Source organism: Doryrhamphus excisus, chromosome 6, assembly GCF_030265055.1.
Source record: "Doryrhamphus excisus isolate RoL2022-K1 chromosome 6, RoL_Dexc_1.0, whole genome shotgun sequence".
NCBI classification, from domain to species: Eukaryota; Metazoa; Chordata; class Actinopteri; order Syngnathiformes; family Syngnathidae; genus Doryrhamphus; species Doryrhamphus excisus.
In genome coordinates, this window is record NC_080471.1 from 19,225,152 (window position 1) to 19,247,007 (window position 21,856).

Genomic DNA, 21,856 nt, shown 5'->3' on the forward strand with positions numbered 1-21,856 from the left:
AAGTACTTGGTGATATGACCATCCAACGACATAATGTGTACCATAGTAAGTGTCAATATAGTGATACTATATATAGCACATCATGACTGGTTCAAGACTCTTCATCCTTGTATTTAGCAAACATCAACTGCTTGTATTGTTTCTTGAATTGGCTCATCGTTGTGCATTGTTTGAGGGTCTTACTCAATCCATTCCATAGTTTGATTCCACATACTGAGAGAGGTGGGGTACACCCTGGACTGGTCGCGAGCCAATCACAGGGCAGATATAGACAAACAACCATTCACACTCACATTCATACCGATGGACAATTTGGAGTTGCCAACTAACCTGCCAATTCAAACTCCACACAGAGATGGTCGAGGGTAGAATTGAACCCTGGTCTCCCAGCTGTGAGGTCTGCGCGCTAACCACTCAACCACCGTGCAGTCAAGACAATTGTTATATAGCACAAAATAGTCCGAACACTACCTGTATTTTGGCTTCTCCGCTTTCAGTTTTCCAGGACATATGTCATCATATGACCCTGTTCTTACTTCACACACCTTCCAATGATGTAGTGTTGATGCAAGACTACCAGCAGCAACAACACGTTTTCTTCTTTCAGTGTGTGGTTTATAATGTGTTTTATGTCCATTGCTAATGGCTGCTGTCTGACCCATAACAAGGGGGGGGGGGGGGTGCAAATTGCAGTTAGCCTCAAGTTACCTTAAAGGAAAGCAACCCTTTTAGGAATTTTGGCCTTTTATCTACAATTCTGAGACAAGGCATGAACACGTGTCTCTTTTCTGTGTGTTGTGAGGCAGCTAACAATGCAGTATGGCTGGATGATATAACGATATTTTTTTAAACTTTTAAAAAATCAGACAGATTTTGGATAAGGCTTTTAAGTGCCTTATAGCGCCTGCGGCATTGTGAGCCATTCCGAGCACGCTCACTCCGCTGTGATTGGTCACATTCCCAAGTGCTACTGAGGACTTCTAGACTACTGCCGAAACCCACTTTCTAATTTTATGTATATAGGAGTTGATAATAAATGAATAAAGCCTTTGGAGAGCTAATTGAAAAGTGTTTAGGGGCAACTGGTACCTTATGAGTTACTTTCGCCACATTATTCCTCTCTCCTCCACAATAATCTCCATTAAATGCAAGTGTGTCACAACCAAAGACGAAATTTTAACAATGATGCATTTATGTTCAAAGTTCCAGTAAAAGTAATTGTGATGCTTTGATTGACTATTTAATTGCAATATTGTAACTATTTCATCCTTGTAATCTTTTAATACAATGTCTCGAGAAATAAAATAGATTTTCACATGCTGTAGAAAAAGGAGAAATTTACATTATGTCTTCCCATAGAGACAAATATAAGGTTCAGGGACAGAAGCTACACTAGCTTTTGACAAAGATAATATTCTCCAATAAATCAGTTAAAATAAAATACATAATATGAGCTGCAGTGGTGCAGTTATGCCTTGCAAGTCTGTTAGGAAGCCTGCTACTCTTTATATGTGAGAAATGAAAGTTCACCTGACCTACCTCACATACTGAAATATTCAGTCACAGTAAAAATGAAGATAATTGTGTCCTTGATTTGAATATGGACAGAATAGTACATATGCAGGATAATTCGGTTTTATCCTAAAGCATGTCAAAAGCAGAACAATGTTTTCTTTGTGGATTATGTGAAAATCTGTCTTCATAGTGTGTGTGTGTGTGTGTGTGTGTGTGTGTGTGTAAATGTTGGAATCAGTTAAAACAAATGCCATCGAATGGCCCAATAAAAAGAATTAGTGGAGGGAAACAACTCGCTTGTGATAATACAAGTACCAACTAAGACCCCCCACTGCAATTCATATGTTTATACCCTCCGGTGAGGCGCAAACAAGCCCAATTTCACATAGTTTAAACAACATTGGCTTGCTTTTGAGACCGTGGAGGGTTTAAGCGATGTCTATTACACGCGCGCACACACACACACGTGTAGTTGGCGTGTAGGGATGCTGCAAGAAAGTAGCACACAAGGAAGGAAAGAAACACCAAGGGGGATCATGTGGGTCCAAAAGCAGCTGGAGGATTGTGGCTGGATGCCCTGTGTGTGTTCTGAAGGGTTGGCACTGACACCACGGAGCCTGCTGTCCTGGCTGGAGTGGCCTGGGCCTGCCTGACGGCATACACACCGCACAAGGAAGGAGGGGTAACTCAGGGTTACGGAGCCCAGTAGTCGGAGTTGATTGTGGTGTGACTAATGTTTCTCTCCAGCATCCATCTGTTACTGGGCCCCTCTCATGTGAGCATCTCATGAAAACTATTTTCGTCCCCTTCACCGACTCACCCCTGACGTCTGTTATGATGAGCAAGTCCATATTCACTGCAAAACACAAAACCGCATCAAAGCTCAACCGGATGTGTAGCATTTTAAACAGTATTTTATTTTCAACATGCCAGTTACCAACAGTTACTAACTTTTGATTCATTTTCTACCGCTTATCCTCATGAGGGTCGCGTACACCCTGGACTGGTCACCAGCCAATCACAGGGCACATATAGACAAACAACCATTCACACTCACATTCATACCTATGGACAATTTGGAGTCGCCAATTAACCTAGCATGTTTTTGGAATGTGGGAGGAAACCGGAGTACCCGGAGAAAACCCACGCATCCACACAGAGATGGCCGAGGGTGGAATTGAACCCTGGTCTCCTAGCTGTGAGGTCTGTGCGCTAACCACTAGACCGCCCTGCCGCCCACATTTACATATTTTGATGTTGTTATTTACATCCAGGCTGCACAGTGGTAGGGTGTTTAGCGTGCAGGCCACACAGCTAGGAGACCTAAACCTAGGTTCGATTCCCCCTCAGGCATCTCTGTGTAGAGTTTGCATGTTCTCCCCGTGCATGCGTGGGTTTTCTCCGGGTACTCCGGTTTCCTCCCACATTCCAAAAACATGCTAGGTTAATTATCGACTCCAAATTGTCCATAGGTATGAATGTGAGTGTGAATGGTTGTTTGTCTATATGTGCCCTGTGATTGGCTGGAGACCAGTCCAGGGTGTGCCGTTCATTTCAGTCAATTGGTCGTTAGCTTGTGCTCTCCCCCCTGTGCATAGATTCGGTCAGTCCTGTCGAGTCAGTCCGTTCACTTATGTTCACGTTCGTTCCGACTCAACAGCTCACCAACTAGTGCTGTGTCGGTCATGAACAAGAAGGCCGGCGGACTGAACGGGTATTTTATGGGCGGTTCATTTGTTCGCAAAAAAGATTTTCTAGATTAATCGAAATAATCAGAAATAATCGTTTAACCCAGCCCTAGTCCAAAGTTGCTTACAATAAGCTGACTGCATGGCCCTGTGTAGTCAATATTGATATGTAAAAAAAAATAAAAATTGTGTGTTGCATCGACTTAGCATCCCAGCATTGATTCTTGTGACAACACTAGTTGAATTTGTGAACCACTGTAGGTAAATGATGTCCACTGGGTGTATTATCCCTTGAAGACATGCAGCTGTATGTTCCCAGCGTCATTCACACTGTAAGTGCACCAGAAATAAGGTGCTCCAACTCGCACGCAGCTGAATGAATGGATTGTTGATTGAATGGAATACTAGGGCAGTGAGGGCAGCGAGGATGGAAGTAAAGGTCAGGAATTTAGAGAGGAAACATAAATGGAAGTGAACAGAATGAGCACGGAAGGGGCACCCGAGGAGAAAACACTCGTAAAAAACAGCACATCTTGTTTATTGAACGTTGTGGGGAGTCTCAGGACCTCTTCACATGGAAATGTTTTTAGGGTTTTACAGTTTCAGCCTTGCATCCATTTGTGTTTCTGTTTGTGTTTATTTGAAAACGCCTATCAGGATTAGTATGATAAGTATGCCCTTAGTGTTCATGGACAGGAATATTTCCTGTGCCAATAGCCACGTATACATGGACCCAAATATTCCAATTCCATTCGGGTTATTTGCTCAAACTGAAAGAATATAACCTTTGTATACACCTCGTGCCAATCCGAATGAATATATAATCAGGTTCACAGGGGTGGAATATTCCTTTCCCCGATCCGATTGAGGTATCTTGTACCCGCTCAATCGGAAAGTTGTCAGACTGCGTTCTTCTTCGTGGTGTTTTTCTTCAAGCAGCTTTCGTGTGCATTACCAGAATCTAAAGCTTCTATATGTCATTCTCAAATCCAGTTTTATTAAAAAAGAAAATACATATCTATATAAAACATGTGCCGAGCTTAATTATAAAATATTAGCAAGATTGAACTTTATCTTTTCCTGTTCCCGGGTGCGTTCTTTCAGCGAATGCTGACATATGACGTAACACGCAGCTCGAGACGTTCTTAAAAAAAATGATTTAAAAAAATGGAAGCCACCAATCGGCACTGGACTGCTACGGAAAGTTTGTTTTTGATTCAAACTAAATGTCAAGACTGGACGAAGGAAAAACTGGCAATACGGAGTTATTCCAACAAGTGAAAGAAAAACTCGAGGAAGTCATGTGATGTTGGTGTTTACGCTTTACTGCGCATGCCCCATTGACTATTCTGGTTGATTATAGCGGCGCATGTAGACACGCGATTGGAATATTCCTTTCCATGTATACCATTGCTTTCGGAAACGTCATTCGGAAAGATTTCATTCGGAAAGAGAAAAACTCCTCATGTAAACATGGCTAATGTCTCCTTGTGGCTTTGTTTGTTGTTATATTACGCTGTTCTCAAGTGTGTAGACGATGTAATAATACAGCCAAATTTAGCTTGATCTGTTGCATGCTCCTGTTGCATGTGTGTGCATAAACACACACACCTAAACAACATCACAGGTTTGTTCAGGCAGTGTCAAGGGCCAGTACATGACATGAGAAGTGTGAACAGTTGTGAGCCCAAACAAAATGACATGTGTTTGCCTAAGGAACTGGCACTGGATTTTTTGTGTGTGTCTGCATGTGTGTGTGATATGTATTATGCCAACCCTGCTGTTTACCATAGGGGATTTTAGAAGAATTGTAGGCAGCTGGCAACCCCCTTTTAATTTTTCTCTGCCTCCTTAATCTGCTTGTTGCTGTGTGGAGTGTTTGTTGCTCTACTTAAAAAAAAAAAAATGAAGCAATTTGTTTGTGTTCATGAAAGGAAGCAATAATATGCCTCCAGCAGTGACCAGACAGGCCTCTACTATGAAATGAGTTCTTTATGAACCCCTATGAACCATATGTTAGCCCATTAAGTGGGAAGAATAACCACAAAGCCAAATATGAAGCCCATATTTGTATAATAGTAATTGCATCAGTTATGGCTGCAATGAATTCTAAAATCAGATCCAAGGTCTGCGTTGTGCATGCGGAGTTTTACTGAGACGTTTAATAGGAATGGCGCCATTGTCGATATGTGTCTTTATGCCTATGATTTGACAAGCCAAAACAGCCGTGATTATTCTTATTCAGATTTAGTATAACGACCTTAAAACAACAACACAGCGATTGTGTTAAATGGCTTTTTGTCGTCATGTTAAGTTGTGACATTGTGTTTATTCAATCCCATAACACTCGAGAACAATCAAAAACATACTGCAACGAGTCAGCTCTGTTATTATTATTATTATTATTATTATGTTGTAGTTATGGCTCAGAGACTACACCCATGTCGACAGCTAACCTTTTATTTTGAACTTGAATGTTTCAGTGACTCAAACCAGATGTGTCCATGACCCCTTCACTGTCACCAAAATTTGAAAATAATCTTGTGTATTAGGATCTGGGCTATCAACTTAAACCAGGGGTCTCAAACACGAGGCCCGCGGGCTAAATGTGGCACGCAGGACACTAGTTTGAGGCCCCCACCATGATATGAAAGTTTAATGTTAGTGCGGCCCGCGCAAGTTTGATATGGATGCTGTATGGTATCATGTACTCAGAAAAAATTATTACGTTTTATTCATGTTCATGTTAAAGGTTAAATAACTGTTAATAGTTATCCTCCCCAGCCGTGTGGAAGTGGTAAGTTTTTGGCTATTTAGTTATAAGGAACTAACTTCAAGGCTACCGTTTAGGTCGCTAGCTCTCTAGTTTGCGAGTTAGCATGTGTCTCAAGACCCTGCAGTTGCGCAATATGTTGTAAATAAAGAGTATAAAGAGTATAAATGTGACTATAGTCGTGTTTTGTCATGTCTACAGGGCTCTAATAATGCTTTGTTCATTTTAATCTGAAAAAAATAATTTGTCTACCCACCAACTATATGTGGTTTAAGTTTTTATTATTTGCCGTTTTATTATTATTATTATATTTATTTATTACTGATTGATTGATTTTCTTTATTCTTGATTTGTTTATTTATTTTTCATCTTATTTTGTGTAGAAAAATAAAAAGTAAGATATTTGAGAACAGCGGAATGTTTTATCAGAGCTTTTCTTGTAGAAAATCGAAACCAAAGCAAAGTTTATTCATTTTTCAGTTTTTAATAAATGCATTATTTTTTTTTTTGGAAAACCTGATGCAGCCCAGTCTCACCCAGACCCTAGCTCCAGTGGCCCCCAAGTAAATTGAGTTTGAGACCCCAGACTTAAACACTTTTGTTTTGCATCCACAGGGTTCCTGACAACTGCCTTGGGATTTCTGTCCAACCTTTTCTACGTTTTACCAACCATTTTTTTTGGTAATATTTAGCATTTTTTGGCCTACCAGAAAGCAAACTAGTTGTGTGTTGATCACACACACGTCGTCAACTTTTAGCTGCAAGTATGGAGCGTAGCAGCTGGAGCGGCAGTGAGAGTCCTGGGGAGGACATGGACAGATTGAGTGACTCTGGAGGAGACAAGACCATGGAAGGGGACCCCGAAGGGGTGTGGAGCCCTGACATCGAGCAGAGCTTCCAAGAAGCCCTTGCCATCTACCCACCCTGTGGAAGAAGGAAGATTATATTGTCGGACGAAGGGAAGATGTACGGTGAGTGTTAACGTTCTTATTCACAGTTTTGCTTCCGTCCGCGAAGACGACGACAACATTTTTTGATTTTATTTGAAACCTTTGTTTTTCAGAAAGAAGGTTATTATGTTGTTGTTTGGTGTGTGTGCTCGCATGAATCAACTTGATGAAACAACCAACAAATATGCACAGTAGCACAATAACATCATCAAAATTTCCCAGATACTTCCCAAAAATACAGTATATTAGTCTATACACAACAACAATGGTGTGTTCAAGGACCTTTAAATGAACAACATAAACACATAACTGTATTGATTTTTTAAATATAATAATGGCCCAGGCTGCATGGTGGAGGAGTGGTTAGCGCAGGCCACACAGCTAGGAGACCTGAGTTCGATTCCACCCTTGGCATCTCTGTGTGGAGTTTGCATGTTCTTCCCGTGCATGTGTGGGTTTTCTCCGGGTACTCCGGTTTCCTCCCACATTCCAAAAACATGCTAGGTTAATTGTTCCTGTGATTGGCTGGCGGCCAGTCCAGGGTGTACCCTGCTGGGATAGGCTCCAGCACCCCTGCAACCCTTGTGAGGATAAGCGGTATAAAATGAATGAATAAATGGTCCATAATCTCTCTAATTGATACACATTTACATATTTTCATTTCATTTTCATTTTCGACTGGTCTCCAGCCAATCACAGGGCACATATAGACAAACAACCATTCACACTCACATTCATACCTATGGACAATTTGGAGTCGCCAATTAACCTAGCATGTTTTTGGAATGTGGGAGGAAACCGGAGTACCCGGAGAAAACCCACGCATGCACACAGAGATGGCCGAGGGTGGAATTGAACCCTGGTCTCCTAGCTGTGAGATCTGTGCGCTAACCACTCGACCGCCGTGCCGCCCACATTTCCATATTTTGATGTAGTTATTTACATCCAGGCTGCACAGTGGAAGTGTGTATAGCGTGCAGGCCACACAGCTAGGAGACCCAGGTTCGATTCCCCCCTCGGGTGTACCCCGCCTCTCGCCCGAAGACAGCTGGGATAGGCTCCAGCACCCCCGCGACCTACATGAGGATAAGCGGTAGAAAATAAATAAATGAATGATATTTACATCCAGGTCTATCAGACCTTGAAAATGCATGACATATTATGTCTTTAATATATGATATTCATATATTTGAGTTTGTATTCACCTGTAGACTTTTACAGCGACTGAGTAATTGTAATCGTCATCCAATACTTAATAATTCTGTTGTTAATGTGACTTATAGTCCAGTACAAAGGAGGAGTCTTACTGGCTGCCTCTTTAGATGGCATAAACAATTTATCTGTGGAGTATTAAAGATGATCTTAGGCTAGGTGGAAATTTTGGCGATTAGCATTCAAGTCCCCACTGTGCACACGCCGCAGTGTCGTGTCCATCCATTTTCATGTTCTGATTAGTTCCACCCCATCTGCCACCGTCCACCCATCCTAGGTTTTTGCGGTTCTTTTGCATTTTATCCATAATCCAGTTATTTCATTTCACATTTTTTTTCCTGAACATATTTCCTTTTGAAGTTTCCATTCAAATCCCAGATGTTGTTTAGCCGCTGAATAAGTTATAAACGTTTACAGATCAACCTTTTAATATTTTTACTTTTAAAGTTCTTTGACAAGAATTAGTTATAAGTTATATTCAGAAAAAGTTTACCAGCAGATGAATTATTTATCAGGGATGGAATGGACAACGGTATTTCATTTAAATGAGCCGAAAATGAAAACTGAACCCAGAGGTTTTGTGTTCAAAACAAAACCAGTCGACTGTCTGTCTCAGATTATTTTAGAGGGCATGGGATCTCGCAGACTTGCAGACTAAAGATGTGACAATGGCTTTAATACTGTCAGTGTGCATGCGTGTACGTGTGTTTGGTTGTGTGTTTGTGTGTGACTAATAAAATGATGAGCAGATGGTCCTCTGGCTGCCACCAGCTGTGCCTCACTCTTGCCGCTCTCTCTGCATGCAGAGTGCTCTCTAGTGAATTCTTTATGATACTGCTTGAGTTTGGGGCCTGTGAGTAATAAATTAGAATTCCTGATTCTACAATACTTTTCTATGACTCAGTTGAGGAAGTCTTGCTTTGGGACCCTCATATGTAGCGCTACGGAAATGGCTAAAATGCATTGGTCATGAAGACCATTGTGCAAGACCGACCCTTAGTTACAGTTAGTTTTTGCACATTTGTCACACTTCGGTACGAGGTACATTATTGAAAATTAAAAAAAAACAAAAACTAACTGTATTATGGAAAGCAGGAAGTGAACAAATGAAACAGTTACTGATTGTAAAAGTAAACTGTATTATGGAAAGTAGGAAGTGAACAAATGAAACAGTTACTGATCGTAAAAGTAAACTGTATTATGGAAAGCAGGAAGTGAACAAATGAAACAGTTACTGATTGTAGAAGTAAACTGTATTATGGAAAGCAGGAAGTGAACAAATGAAACAGTTACTGATTGTAAAAGTAAACTGTATTATGGAAAGCAGGAAGTGAACAAATGTAACAGTTACTGATTGTAAAAGTACCACATGGAGGGGTAGGATTTAATAAGCTTTGCTTCTTCCTACTCCTTTAGGACATGTGGAACTGTGAACTGATTATGTGATGCATTCAATTGTAATCTGATGCATGTTCAAATGAAATTAAACCATTACCATTTCCATTATGTTTCAGATCATCAGACAAATTAGCATTTTATTCAATTCAACACAACTGAACCCAAAATGCATTTTTTAATGAAACTTTTCATGATTAAGGCCCCTTCATGCCCCAAACCTAATAACCGGTTGGGCCATCAGCTACAATCAAGGGTTTGTGATAACTTGCAATGAGTCTCTTACAGTACTGTTGAGGAATTTGGCCCACTCATCGTTGTTTTCATCGATGGTTTCCCAGCATGAATCGCATTTTTTAAGGTGATGCCAAAGCACCTCAACAGGTTTCGGGTCAGGACTTGTGACTAGGCCACTCCAAAGTCTTCATTTTGGGGTTTTTTTCAACTGAAAGTTGGTTTCATTTTGAGGTCACACATGACACATTTTCCTTCAGGATGGTTTGGTAGACAGCAGAATTCATGGTTCTATGAACCAAGCAGCAAAACAGCCCCAGACCATCACACTACCTCCACCATATTTTACTGTTGTGATGTTCTTTTTCTGTAATGCAACGTTACTTTTACAGCAGATGAAATGGGACACACACCTTCCATAAGGCTAAACGTTTGTCTCGAAACCCAATTCTATCCCTTTTTACACAGGGTTATTGTTTGGATTTTTTTTCTCCCTCTTTTACCATTTCTCTTTTGTTATTTTGGACCCAGCGTGCTTTATTTTTGGTTTGTTCCCTTCCCCTTCTCAACTGTGAACCCTGCAGCCAGCTGTTTTACTGAAATGCTGTGATAAATCCAATGCATACCACCTGCTCAACACCAGACACCGTCAGCTAGCAGCTGGTCGTGAATAGAATGTCTCGCTCACATTTATCTGCTCAATCCAAATAAACGTGGCTATTCCAATATGTCAGTTTTGCACCTTTCACTGCAATAGCGATAATATGCAAATGTTGTTTTAGCTAGCAGCATAAATAATGTATGCCTCAACAGGTCTGAAATGCTTACACGGATGCTGATAATAAAATTCCAACACGTTTGTTAATTCTGGTGACCTTATGATATTAGAAAATGTCTATTTTCTGGCAAGATAATCCATCCGCCTGACAGGTATGGCAAGCTGATTAGACAACAAGATTATTGCACAGGTGTCCCTTATGTTGGCCACAATAAAAGGCCACTCCAAAATGTGCAGCATAACTGTCTATGATAAATATGTTGAGTGTATGATACTGTACACTGTATGCCTTTGTAAAACTGAATTTAAAATGTGTTTAATGATTGAACGCTCACCATTATAATAATGGATTCGATTTTCAAGGCACCCAAAGTGCATGACAATAAAGTGATTATTAATTTACTCCTCAGTCACACACAGGTGGTGCCACATCATAAAGAAACATTCATATTGATAATTTCCCAAGCACAAAACACACTGTATTTGTAATGCTTTGCATAAGCAAAAATCATGAAGAATCCCATCTGGGGACTACTTAAAAACATTTTTCTTCACACCTTACTGCCATTAATGGTGCTTTTATGTGTGTCACAGTAAAAGTAGAATAAGCTGCAGGTGAGCAAAAATGAAAGAGATAATGTCTTACTGCGACGGATGTATCTGGGCCTAAAAGATACCCCCCACTGGTTGCATGAAAATTGGCTGCAATAGAAAAGAAGAAGATGTGCAAGGATGGCGATGTACTTGTTGAAGAAGTGCAGGAAAAATTAGAAATGGATGTGTGTAAAAGGGGGGGAGAGAATAAGGAGGTGTATAATGGTGTCATTATCCTGCAGAGATTCGATGTAATGACCAGCAGGCTTACCGTGTTTAACACACATCCTATGGATCGATATGTGAATGGAGTATGCTCACGATGTGGTTTACACCGTGGCTTATTGTGCAGTAGAAAATCCCAAGAAATCAGGGACAGTATTAATTGTATTAATTGCATATTCGTTTACCATCAACATATTATAGCAATAATACATTTTTCCCATCTTTACAGTACTGTTGAAAAAAATGGTGTGACATTTTACATATAAATCTCACATATATGCTCAAAGCACAGATTGCATCTGAAAAGTATTCAGAACGGTTCATTTTTTATAATGACAACATGAAATTTTTTTTAATTTTTAATGTTTAGAAATATAGTGAAATTAAAAAATTAAGCTATCACATGTACACAGGTACACAATTTTGACAAAATACCAAAAAATAAACGTTGCACAGTATATTATCCACACCTCCACCAGACATTTTTGGTAGAATTCAACAATTTTCAATATAATGTAAACAGTTACCAGTTTCAAGGTATATCGAAGGAAAACGTTACGGTTTCAGTCCATTATACAGTGTCGCCAATTTGGCTATTTTGTCACTGGATCTGGCGACATTCCAACCTATATCTTGCGACTTTTTCTGACGTTGAGTTTTCTAGTATGGTGAAAGGACGTATTGTTCTGTATTTGTTGGTCTCATTGAGCAGAAGCAGTGGAATATTCAATACCTATTGAAAGTGCAAATCAATTGGTATTACATAGTACTACCTGTGTTTTTTATTAGTTATGAGTTACTTTAAGCTAGGAGACCAGGGTTCAATTCCACGCTTCACCCTCGGCCATCTCTGTGTGGAGTTTCCATGTTCTCCCCCCGTGCATGCGTGGGTTTTCTCCGGGTACTCCGGTTTCCTCCCACATTCCAAAAACATGCTAGGTTAATTGGCGACTCCAAATTGTCCATAGGTATGAATGTGAGTGTGAATGGTTGTTTGTCTATATGTGCCCTGTGATTGGCTTGGCGACCAGTCCAGGGTGTACCCCGCCTCTCGCCCGAAGACAGCTGGGATAGGCTCCAGCACCCCGCGATGTATGAATGAATGAGTTACTTTATTTTTTATGAAATTATGGACAATTTTAAGTTAAACCAAGAATCAAGTTCATTTGTGGCTCTAAACGGAATTAAGGTGTTTCTACTCATTTTTAATGCTTTTTTTTCAACAACATTTTACAACATCATATTGAATTGATATGCAAATTAGACAATTACATAATAAAGCGACTTCTAGGACAGCCTATAGCTACTTTTATTACCGAAAAGTTGGCAAAAGTGCCTCTGTAGTATGTTTGTGTTTTGTGATTTTAAATCGGATTAATCGATAAATTGGCAAAATAATCGACCGATTAATCGGTAGTTGGAGCCCTAGAGGACATGCATTTCACTTGAAGACAAAGCTATCAAAATAATTACTAGTAAACACAAGAGAAGTCAAATAGAAAAAAAATTCATGTCTATATGTAAATACATGGTAAAGCTGTGTTCACATGGCCTAAATCTCAACATATTAACGTGTGTGTACGAAACGGGCAGAAATTCCCATGAGTGAAGTCGACCTCTTGGATGTAAGTCAACAGTAGATCCCGCTGGACAGAAACATGTCTGTAGCGCCTGCTTGTTAGAGAGGTTCATTGAGGCTCTGACCTTTTTGTTTGAGACCTCTTCTGTGAAGCAGCTGAAGCCCTTAAGCAGTGTCCAGTCAAGGTGGTGACGACGTGCAAAGTGTAGTTTGTAGAAGGCACTCAGTTACTCGGTAAATAAAGCTGCAAATGTGACAGGTACTTCTTTGCTCTCATTTAACAGTAACAGATTTTGCGGCTGGTAGCTTTTATTATGAGAGGCATTTGAATCGCCATTGAACCTTACAGTAAAAATTCATTCATATATTCATTTTCTACCATTTATTCTCATAAGGGTTATTGGGGGTGCTGGAGCCTATCCCATATGTCTTAGGGCGAGAGGCGGGATACACCCTGGACTGGTTGCCAGCCAATCACAGGGCACATATAGACAAACCATTCACACTCACATTCATACTTATGGACAATTTGGAGTCGCTAATTAACCTAGCATGTTTTTGGAATGGGGCTGCACGGTGGGCGAATGGTTAGTGCGCAAGCCTCACAGCTAGGAGACCCGAGTTCAATTCCACCCTCAGCCATCTCTGAGTGTGAATAGTTGTTTGTCTATATGGCGACCAGTCCAGGGTGTACCCCTCTTCTTGCCCAAAGACAGCTGGGATAGGCTCCAGCACCAACCATTCACACTCACATTCATACCTATGGACAATTTGGAGTCGCCAATTAACCTAGCATGTTTTTGGAATGTGGGAGGAAACCGGAGTACCCGGAGAAAACCCACGCATGCACGGGGAGAACATGCAAACTCCACACAGATATGGCCGAGGGTGGAATCGATCTCGGGTCTCCTAGCTGCGAGCCCTGCACGCTAACCACTCGTCCATTGTGCAGCCCCCTTACAGTAAACAATAATTCATTCATTTTCTACCGCTTATCCTCACGAGGGTCGCAGGGGTGCTATCCCAGCTGTCTTCGGGACAGAGGCGGGGTACACCCTGGACTGGTCGCCAGCCAATCACAGGGCACATATAGACAAACAACCATTCACACTCACATTCATACCTATGGACAATTTGGAGTCGCCAATTAACCTTGCATGTTTTTGGAATGTGGGAGGAAACCGGAGTACCCGGAGAAATTCCCGGGAGAACATGCAAACTCCACACAGAGATGGCCGAGGGTGGAATCGATCTCGGGTCTCCCAGCTGTGAGGCCTGCACACTAATCACTGTGCAGCCCCCTTACAGTAAACAACAAATACAAATTATAAATGATATTCTTGATTGTATCAGAGCATTAAAAGTCATACGTCTCCTTTGCTCTCAAATACTTGCTCAGTCGTTGGACATAGTGTGTGTGTGTGTGTGTGTGTGTCTTGCAGGGCTTCTGTTTGTCACCGTTAATGACCATCTGACTTTGGCCTTGAAGTCTTTCACTGGGCAAGTAGAGCGGGAGGCAGAGACACGGAGAGGGGAGGGAGCAGAAGGGAAGCCTATTCACTCCAAGAGGGACATAGGAGGGGAAAGGGAACAGTCAAGACCAGAGAATGGATGGACCGAGGGTGGGAGTGTGTGTGTGTTGGAGAGTTTTTAAAAAAAAAGGGGGGGGGGGGGGGGGGGGCTAGAGAGAAAGATGTATGCTGCAGGGTTAGTGAAGGATGATAATTCACCGTTAAGCCTCCTAGAAAGACCAGCTGGCCCCTCTGGAGTCAGATGTCAGACTCCACGGCCAGGACTTGCTCTGTGTGTATCTACGTGCACACGCGTGTATGTGTGAATGTGTGTGTGTTGGCAATCATGCATGTATGTACATGTGTATGTGTGTGGGTGTTGTTGTCAGTGGCAGCAGCGTTTGACTGCTGGAAGGAAAACACCTGCATGGAGAGCTGTAGATTTTATCAGTCTAAGCTGCCTATCTCAGTGAGAGTGTGATTGGTCAGAACACACACACATGCACACACACACACACACACACACATGCACACACACCATCTGCTAGTTAGTTAGGCCTATTGTTGTGTACCATTTGGGTTGTGTGTTGAGGTTTGGCTTTGTGCTGATCTTGACCACCAGTTAGCCAGCTGGCCTGACTTTGGTTTTCGACTTGATTGGAATAAAAAAAAAGAACACTAGGACACCGGACCAAACGACATGCAAACACCCACACACAAGACTAGCATGCAAACTATGTGACAAATGACATCTAAGCACCCCATTTAAAAAAAAAGGGAACTTTTTAAAAGGTGTCGTCTATGTGAACACATGCTTTATTGTCTCTGGCTCTTTAGGCTGCACTAATCTATACTAGCCAGGTCATGCTGTGCTCCCTATTCAATGGGTTGAATTATTCAGCATTGTCAAGAGTGTGTGTCTGTGTCTGTGTGTGTGTGTGTGTGTGTGTGTGTACGCACATGTGCACCCATGTAAGCATGGTTACAGCTGGCCTGCTGCTTTCTTTAATCAGGAGATGGCCAGTCTGCATGAATGCCTGTATTGTTGGGTCATGTGTATTCAGAACCACGGCGTGTTTGATTGTGAGTGTGTGTGTGTGTGTGTAGGACTCAACAGGGGTACGGTAATCACAGGGCTACTATGTGAGGCGGTATGTCACAAGGTCACTAGGTCAATAGTACTAAATTGCGTTATTCATTGCCAGAGTCGTGTGATTTCTGATCGGGGGAAATAAAGACAGTTGAAATGTGATCGTGTGTTTTTTTTTTTTTGCATACAGACAAATTGAGCCTGTAAGACATTTCATCAAAGTGCTTTGTTTTGTCTTTGCTGTGTAGGTCGAAATGAGTTGATAGCCAGATACATCAAACTCCGCACAGGAAAAACACGGACAAGAAAACAGGTATGAATGGTGTTATACATATGTATTTGTATGATATTAACTCGAAAAGACAATTTTGACAAATTTTTCACATCACCAAGAATATTGTTTATATTATATATTGCTACAATAACAATACATAACAAAAGAAAGGTTAGACTCTTGTATGTCATCACAAAAAAAAAGTTTGCTTCTACCTTTTTTTGTTCTGAAGTAATCAGCAGTAGAACATATGTAAGTTTCAGGGAAATATCAGCTCCCAACTAAAAAAAATTGAGAAAACTAGCTCAAAGCTACATTCAAAGAAAACCTTTCACTTTGATACTTGTTGCTTTTGTGAGAGCTGAAGTATGTAAACAACCAACATAAACAACACAAAAAGGGCTGTTTTACGTCAAAATATTTTATTTACAAATATAGCATCATGAACTATTTATCATTTTCACATTTGGAAACTGAACTGTGTGTGTTAAAATCACTAAAATCACTTCCACCTTCCTGTCATGCGTGTTTTTTTTCATCCACGATTTCGTCCAAACGCTTATCAAATGCACTTCTGCCACTTTGTAGCCGTTTTTATGTCTTTGAAATGCTTTGATGAGAAATCCATTAGTGGGGAGTTGCATCATCACCTCATTTTGCAAAAAAATCATATAAATATGTATTAAAGACTTATTAAATATGTTGTTGGGATTGTGCATTTGGGTTCATAAAAACATATAGTTACATCTTTGGTATTGGATGAGTTCATGAACGATCTGGTAAAATTGCACGTAGCTTGTTTTTGTATACTGTACAGTATAGATGTACAATAATCCCTGATTTATTGCGGTTCATTGGGTCCATACCCATTGAATTCTTAATTCATAAATCAAATATATTCATAGTTGTAATGTAGAAAACCTGGTTGTTAATATTATTAGATCCCTCCAGACAAGAAATGACACGTATGTAGTCACCTTTTTTTTTTTTTTTTTTTAGATAGACTCCCTTTATTGTCATTGCACAAAAACACAGTAGTGAAATTGCCAACGAAATGTCGTTGCCTGGCTCCCATATAATAACAGACACAAAAGAAGATAAGTAATAATAAATAATAATAATAATAATGTGGAGAATAAATAGATAGAATAGACACCAAATATGAACAACGTAATGTAAAGTGCAGCGTGAACAGTAAATTGCCCAAATAATTTAAATAATTAAATAAATAATAATAATGTAAGTAAAGGTAGAGGGGCTTATTTGGCATTCAGCAGTCTGATGGCCAGGGGGAAGTAGCTGTCTCCGAACCTGGTCGTCCTGCAGCGATCGTATTACCCAATCTAGCAGACATAATAACAGAAAATAAGACTTGTACGCATGTCTGTTGCTGTAAATGTGTTCCGGTAGCGTGGACAGGAAGTGATGTTGTGGAGTTCAGAGTTAAGTTTTAGTTTGGTAAAAGCAATCGAGTCTGGTGCTTGTGTGTCCCACCGAACATTACAATACCATCACTTACACTTGGAGACCAGTGTAGAATACTGCTTATAATGACAGCGTCCTTGAATACGTCTTGTGAATGCCTTATATACATATTTTTATGCTTGAAAATTCTTAATTTAATACATTTGCTTGAATATGCATATTTTCTTTCAACCACAAACTACCATGATTTATTAATATTTTTGAAAAACCACGACAGACCGTGGAATTCGAAGTGAGGGATGACAATATTATATTAATCCCCCAGTCATTTCCCCATTGTCCCCTGGTGTATTTCTGCTATTTTCACATGATGTACTGTGCGAGTAGTATGTGTGTGCATGCATGTAAAGAGTCCTTTCATAACCATGGTAACCTGCCGTTGGATGTTTGCTCCCGTCTTTCCATCTTTCTGTTCTCGTCGATGCACTCCACTCTCTCTCTGCTGTACGCTACTCTGTTCTACTACCCTCGTGTCATCTCCTCCGCTCTGCTTGTATTTACTCTCCTCGCCTCTACTGTCTTTCTCCAGGTATCCAGTCATATCCAAGTCTTAGCCAGAAGAAAATCAAGGGAGTTTCAGTCCAAGATAAAGGTAGGAATCAATAATGGGCTGTGAGGTGCACAATAAATTCATTGTGTTGTATGACCCCGCTTTTCATACTAATATCACAAGTAGCATATCATAATGTTGATGCATTCGGACGTTAACTTTTTATAGTGAAATAAAGTGACGGTGATTTGGTATCCACATACTTACATCCTCTTATACGCTCATTTTTATTCTGACTGAATTTGTAAGTAAATATAATTTCCAGCAAATGTAAATATAATTTAAATATAATTTCCAGCAAAGCCACCCATAATGTCACATTTAGAGAAGCTAAGTTTAACTTCATTTTTTTCAAATTCGTTTTAACTGTGTATTAACCAATGAATGTTGTATTTTGGTGTGTCTTCTATTCTGTTTACTTGCTTTATTCAACTTCATTCTTCTGTAAAGTGTCTTAGAGTATTTTGAAAAGCACTATACAAATAAAATGTATTATTATTATTATTATTATTATTTCATTTAGTAACATTAACAAGACCAACACTTTTGTTGTTCATTCATTCATTTTCTACCGCTTTTTCCTCACGAGGGTTGTGGGGGGTGCTGGAGCCTATCCCAGCTGTCTTTGGGCGAGAGGCGGGGTACACCCTGGACTGGTCGCCAGCCAATCACAGGGCACATATAGACAAACAACCATTCACACTCACATTCATACCTATGGACAATTTGGAGTCGCCAATTAACCTAGCATGTTTTTGGAATGTGGGAGGAAACCGGAGTAGAAAACCCACACATGCACGGGGAGAACATGCAAACTCCACACAGAGATGGCCAAGCGTGGAATTGAACTCTGGTCTCCTAGCTGTGAGGTCTGCATGCTAACCGCTCGACCGCCCCACTTTTGTTGTAAAGAAATGACATTTTATTGATTTCCAGCATTCTTTGAGTCAGATTTTAATTGTGTTCATTCAGTCCTAAATTATAAGACAGGATGGGCATCCAATAACAACTACAGTAGTTGTAGTAGTAGTAGCTTAGAGATAAATATATCTTGTGTTAATGGTGTGAATACAACAAACAAACAACAAATAAGCACAAACATATCACATTGAAACTCATACAGTCTTCTTTAATCAAAACAAAAAAGGCAAAATAAGATATATACATTTGTTTTCATTCACTGAAAAAATGTCTTTTCTATCTGGTCTGGTCCTTTACCATTAAGCTCTTCAGCTGCTTTCATTTATGGACAGCCAGGTCTACCTTTTACCCATTGAGATGTACAAACAAAGCTTTTTACTTTCAAAGTGTGATCTTACCATTACATAGTTTGTTGTTGTGTTCTCCTGTAATGGCACTGCAGTAGTAATATCTATTTTTCTTTCCTGATAGGATCATAATGCCAAGGAGAAAGCTTTGCAGAGCATTTCGTCCATGTCCTCTTCTCAGATTGTCTCAGCCACTGCTATACACAGCAAACTGCTGCCTGGAATAGTGCGGGCCAACTTTCCTGGTAACACACAGGTAAAATGCATACCACAAATCATATCTACTCCTTGTAAAAAATAGTCCGCAATACCATCCTACGGTGTGAGAAAAAGTGGAGGTCCAGCCAGTGTGGAAATACCTGGAATACTCGTTATTCATCGCAGTTGTAACTGGGCCTGGATGTGCTGAAACCACGGGAATGAGACGTATTGACAGAATTGATGTTTCCTGCCTTGGTAGTATCAAGCAGCGCCGGTGCGATGTGTATAGTTTTGCATCTCGCAGCTTGTGGAATATACAATAATATTACATTTATTCATTAATTTTCTACCGCTTATCCTCACGAGGGTCGTGGCGGGTGCTGGAGCCTATCCCACCTGACTTTGGACTAGAGGCGGGGTACACCCTGGACTGATCGCCAACCAATCACAGGGCACATATAGACAAAAAAAATTCACACTCACATTCAAATTACAATTGTTTTATTATTATTATTTTTGTGACCTTTTTAGCCACCGGTTGTGTATTGTTATTATTATTATTTTTTCAATATTATTTTCTTATTATTATATATTTTTTGTTGTAAAAATATTAAATAATTAAAACATTCATTCATTCATTTTCTACCGCTTATCCTCACGAGGGTCGCAGCGGGTGCTGGAGCCTATCCCAGCTGTTTTCGGGCAAGAGGCGGGGTACACCCTGGGCTGGTTGCCAACCAATCACAGGGCACATATAGACAAAAAAAATCACACTCACATTCATATTACAATTGTTTTATTTTTTTTGTGACCTTTTTTGTGTATTGTTATTATTAATATTTTTCTTATTAATATATATTTTGTTGTAAAAATATTAATTAAATAATTAAAACATATTAATATCAACAAAATATTAATATCAATAAATGGTAATATTTTATATTATTAATAAAATATTAGTATTCGTATTAATTAATATTAATGTCATAAAAACTACTATTTTTAATTATATTAAAATATTAATATTGCAATATTAATTGTGAAATGAGTTGCATTGCAGGACTAACTAGGATTAATTGCATTAAGAACTAAGAAACTTTTTTAAAAATTGTAAATAATTGTTATTTTTTGTTATTTATGCAAACATACATATGTTCTACTTCCATCATGTTCTATTATCTTGTTTAAAAAGGACTGTTCAAGTGTCTTCTTTTCAATAAAGATATTTCAAAATAGCACATTTTATAATATAGCACATACTATGAAACTTGATATTTTTGCACAAGGTTGTCATACAGTACCATGCACTGTATATAAGTATACTGTGTATATTTGGTAAACATAAGACAGTAGAGTCTTCATGCCTCCCTTTTCCAGCTTATTAATGAGTGCTTTATTTTCAGCTTTGGCAAGGGATGATCCCCGGAGGACAGTCCAGCTCCGCCTCAGAAGAGTGAGTCACATGATGTACTCTTTTAAGCTTCGTTATTGATTCCAATATGTCGAAAGGTCGAATGAAATAATGAAATTATTAAGACACTGCAACCACAGACATTCTGCTTCACACCTCTATGTGCAACCTGACAAATATTGCAGCTAAAAAAATTTTTTTGAGTCAGTCACATGACTATGTGATTGTAATGTGGAAATAAAATGAGGCCCCCTTATAGCTTTTAGACACTCTTGACCTCTTTGCGTGTGTCGTTGTTCCGTTAAGTCACAGAACACACTGTAATCCCTTTCAGTACAGTGCAGGTACAATGTGACTGGCAATACTGTGGGTCCTTTCATCCTTTTTTAATACTGCCCTTTTCTGTCTGCCTGTTTCTCTCAGCATCAAGCCATTCTCGCAGCAAGCCTACTCGGTGCAGACAGCAGGGACCACCACAATCACAGGTGAGAGGGACCACACGGCAATTATCTCTTTTCTTCGGAACGAACAGGTGGTCCTCTTTCTTGCCTTTTAGGCTGCAGCTTCTCTGTAGAGTTTTTTTTTTAATTTATGATTGGGCAGAGGCACTATGAGGCTTGACTTGTGGGGTGGTCCTATGCAGAAAAATGGGGGTTTAAGGTGTTCTGACACCACAGACTCTTTTTCTAACCTTTTAATGTGTGAAAAAGGGATAGAATTGTAATTCACCAGAAGCTTGGTTTTATCAAATTGCCATCACATTAATTAAACAGAGGCGGTAAATAACATATTTCCGTTCAGGGGTCGCCACAGTCCCCTCAAATCAATCTCCTCCATCCAAACCTGTCTTCTCTGACACCAACTACCCTCATGTCCTCCTTCACTACATCCATAAACCTCCTCTTTGGTCTTCCTCTACGCCTCCTACCAATATATTCACTATCTCTCATGTCCGAGAGACGTGTGCAAACCATCTCAATCTGGCTTCTCTGACTTTATCTCCAAGGCCTCTAACATGTAATGTCCCTCTGATGTACTCCTTCCTGATCCTATCCATCCTGGTCACTCCCAATGAGAACCTAAGCATCCTCATCTCTGCTTCCTGTCTAGACCACAGCTTTGT

General features: G+C 40.0%; 1 protein-coding gene across 1 annotated transcript in view; it reads left to right on the plus strand.

Annotated features, from left to right (window-relative positions):
• LOC131130709 (transcriptional enhancer factor TEF-1-like) overlaps positions 1-21,856 on the plus strand; it is a 41,589-nt gene that overhangs the window by 11,204 nt on the left and 8,529 nt on the right. Inside the window, exons 2-7 of the mRNA XM_058074558.1 lie at positions 6,592-6,947; positions 15,793-15,857; positions 17,833-17,895; positions 19,246-19,377; positions 20,726-20,775; positions 21,157-21,218. Of these exons, the coding sequence (XP_057930541.1) occupies positions 6,743-6,947; positions 15,793-15,857; positions 17,833-17,895; positions 19,246-19,377; positions 20,726-20,775; positions 21,157-21,218 (577 nt within the window). The 5' untranslated portion in view covers positions 6,592-6,742. The remainder of the gene's footprint in view (positions 1-6,591; positions 6,948-15,792; positions 15,858-17,832; positions 17,896-19,245; positions 19,378-20,725; positions 20,776-21,156; positions 21,219-21,856) is intronic.